The sequence below is a fragment of the Salvia splendens genome, chromosome 18, assembly GCF_004379255.2.
Source record: "Salvia splendens isolate huo1 chromosome 18, SspV2, whole genome shotgun sequence".
In the NCBI taxonomy this organism is placed as follows: domain Eukaryota; kingdom Viridiplantae; phylum Streptophyta; class Magnoliopsida; order Lamiales; family Lamiaceae; genus Salvia; species Salvia splendens.
In genome coordinates, this window is record NC_056049.1 from 5,528,982 (window position 1) to 5,532,002 (window position 3,021).

Genomic DNA, 3,021 nt, shown 5'->3' on the forward strand with positions numbered 1-3,021 from the left:
TTTATATTCACCTAAAAACTTATCCTTCTCTTTCCTAAAAGAAAATATTGAAACTTCCCTATGTGTTGAAATATTTTCAGTGCAGCAACAATTGTTCAAATAAGCAGCAGGAATCCATTTCCGTGCAGTGATTCCAGCAATCTCTAAATGGCGAGCTCTCTTCGGCGGCTGGCGAGTGATTCCATTAACATTTCTCGATCGGCAAGAGCATTCTCCACGGAAAGCGCATTGGTCGAAACAAAACCCGGCGAGATCGGCACGGTTTCGGGCATCCCCCAAGAGCACCTCCGCCGAAAGGTCTACTTGCATTTTGGCGGTTTGCTTTGAATTCGTTCAAGCATAAGATGGATTGGTTTCCTCTCCTCGTATCTCCTTCTCGATTCGCTATTGATGCATATTATTCTTTTAACTTTTAGGGTTAGTGGCTGTATCTGTTTATATGTATTTATGTATTTGGATTAGGTAAAAAGTTAATAGGTAATTTGAAAGATCCATGATGTAAGGAGTATTTTTCTCTGAACTTGTTTTGGTGTTGGATAGGTTATGATATTCTCACCTGCCAGAACTGCTACTCAGCAAGGAGCTGGGAAGGTCGGTAGATGGAAAATCAATTTCTTGTCCACACAAAAGTATGTCTATCATCTCTTGATTGCTTGCATTTTTTCTTTGGCTCAATCAGCTTTTATCTTTGATCAATTTGTCATCCACCCTTAAGAAACATTGGAGCTAGCAAGTTATCATTCGATTCGACCAAGTTCGTTCTTTGATTCCAGTATTATCAATTCGATTGCCTTTGTTGAGTCAGTGCTCCCAGTGTGTTGAATTATTATATCCATGAGAATCATAGGCTGATGATCAATGTTCTTCAGCTCAAATACATGTCTTAACACTTTATCGAAAACTTTTTACCGGAAACATTTCACCGGTAACGATAAAGTAAAGTTGAGATGTTTATGGCAAGGAAAATATGTGGCCGATAAGGAGGAGACAAAGGCACGCAGGAATAGAATCATAAAGGAATGAGATGAAAATGTGAATGGAATGAAGATGAGAAAGGAGTCCATAATGGTTCTAGTGCTTGGTATGCTTAAGGAATTAATGAATGGATTTCTAGATTTTCTAACAATTAAAGATGATGTCAATAGTCATAAGAATGTGATCAATTATTCACTGATTGTTTTTATCAATATGGTTGTTGAATATGCATATATTGTTTCTGATTTTCAGATGGGAGGAATCCACTTATGGGTTGGACATCCACTGGAGACCCATATGCCAATGTTGGGGATTCTGCACGCTTTGACAGTCAAGAAGCTGCAGTATCATTTGCTGAGAGATATGGTTGGGAATACACTGTATGGTCTCCTTGGTCTGAGATCCCGACAGAACAAATTTTCCAAGTTTAAAATTTGTCAGCTGGAATCTCTTTTTGCAAGGGTTATATATTAGACCATAAAACGTTCTTTATTTGTCAGCTGGAATCTTGAAATTCCATGAGAATGGACTATGCTATAAAAGTTGAGTTATTCGTAGTGTCATTAAATAAAATAGAAGCGAATTAGCATAGGTTTGTTTTTGTTCTCTTAAAGAATCTGGTTTGGCATTTTTTTGGTCGTCCTGTATTTAATGGAACTGGCCATCTTGACACAGCCATTAAATTATTAACTAAACAGATTTTGATATCAGTATTTTGTCTATTTTGAGATTGGTTCAACATGGCACTGTGTCAAGACTCGAGTGAATTCTGGTGCTATTGAATCGTCTGGCATGTATTAGTCACTTAATCTAAAATTTGGCGCTGTGTCAAGACTCAAGAGTGAATTCTAGTGCCGTTGAATCGTTTGGCATGTATTAGTCATTTATCTACAATTTTGGCACCGTGTCAAGACTCCACCACAGTGCTGGTCTAATATCTTCGACTATGAAAGTTTCTTATGTTTTCATACTGCTTCTTATTCACAGGTCAAGAAGCACCACACCCCATTATTGAAGGTTAGATATCCTTATTTTTAAAATTTAGTGCTTGTTAATGCTTGAGGTGATTTAGCAACAGCCTGTTAAGCAACTTGAACTCCTTTTCCATTTATACTTTTACTTGTACTAAACATGTCAAAAGTTTATGATCTATGTTTTCTTTTCACTTGTGGTGATTTCATGTTTGGTATAGTTTGGTTCATATAGCACTAGCTGTTTTAGCAAAATAGTACTCTGAAACCAAATCGCACGCCTTCATGTATAGCACACTATACACTATTAATTTTCATGGTTTATTGGTAGATGGTAAGAGGAACGTCTTGTGTTTTGGATGGAAGTTCTTATGGATTACTTCCTTTCCTAGCATTTTTTGACAGAATTACTTAAACAAGCTTTGGAAAACTAAATTGCTTTTGTAGTAGTGGCCTGTTACATACTTTGACTGGCCTTCTATTTAACATTTTGATAGTTATACTACTATACATTAGGTGAGTGGTGATTTTGAGACCATTACCTTTTGTGATGAGACTGACATACGTTTGATGATGGCTTACTTGATCTATTATTGTTGTTAGAGATTCTTTCTTTTGTTCTATGTGCACATGCCCCTCCCCTCCTCCATTAAAATTCCTACAAAGATGACTACAAAATGATATTTTGAGGTCTCTCAAGACTCATGGTAGTCTTCCTACTGGGTTTCGTTTGCAGGTGAAGGCATATGCAGACAACTTCAAATGGAAGGGCCCTCCTAAGTCTGAGGCGAGCTAATTTTTCAAGTGTAATAATTTGCTTGGGGATTTTAGCTCAGGAAGGCACAAGGATGAGTATTCTGTGTTATCCTTGAGTGAATAAATCACACAACATTTGGGTGCCTTCATGCTTGATTTGTTCGTGCAGAGAGTTTCGATACACTTTGCACTTTGTTGTAAGACAAGATACTTGTGTATTACAGAATTATATCCAACTTTTAGAGAGAAAAGACTTGTTTGTTTTAATTTCTTTTTTTTAGATGGGTATCTTTAATGTGTCAAACACAACCATCTTGTT

General features: G+C 36.9%; 1 protein-coding gene across 3 annotated transcripts; it reads left to right on the top strand.

Moving 5' to 3' along the window:
* LOC121777539 (NADH dehydrogenase [ubiquinone] iron-sulfur protein 4, mitochondrial-like) lies at positions 1 to 2,969 on the top strand. 3 transcript variants are annotated; one of them, XM_042174828.1, is made up of 5 exons: positions 1 to 297; positions 541 to 631; positions 1,231 to 1,355; positions 1,963 to 1,992; positions 2,683 to 2,969. In XM_042174828.1, exons 1-5 carry the CDS (start codon positions 148 to 150, stop codon positions 2,740 to 2,742), a joined length of 456 nt encoding a protein of 151 aa, XP_042030762.1. In that variant the 5' UTR covers positions 1 to 147; the 3' UTR covers positions 2,743 to 2,969. The 3 variants fall into 3 exon arrangements, 1 of the variants encoding a protein (XP_042030762.1); XR_006045517.1 differs by having other exon boundaries at positions 155 to 417; positions 541 to 629; positions 1,228 to 1,355; XR_006045516.1 differs by lacking the exons at positions 1 to 297; positions 541 to 631 and adding an exon at positions 648 to 1,081 and having other exon boundaries at positions 1,228 to 1,992.
* The last annotated feature ends 52 nt before the right edge of the window (positions 2,970 to 3,021 follow it).

Coding starts and splice junctions, on each gene's coding strand:
- LOC121777539 (XM_042174828.1), top strand. CDS start 148: ATGGCGAGCTCTCTTCGGCGGCTGGCGAGTGATTCCATTAACATTTCT. Junction 1,356..1,962: donor GATATGGTTGGGAATACACT/GTATGGTCTCCT, acceptor TCTTATTCACAG/GTCAAGAAGCACCACACCCC. Junction 1,993..2,682: donor ACCACACCCCATTATTGAAG/GTTAGATATCCT, acceptor TTTCGTTTGCAG/GTGAAGGCATATGCAGACAA.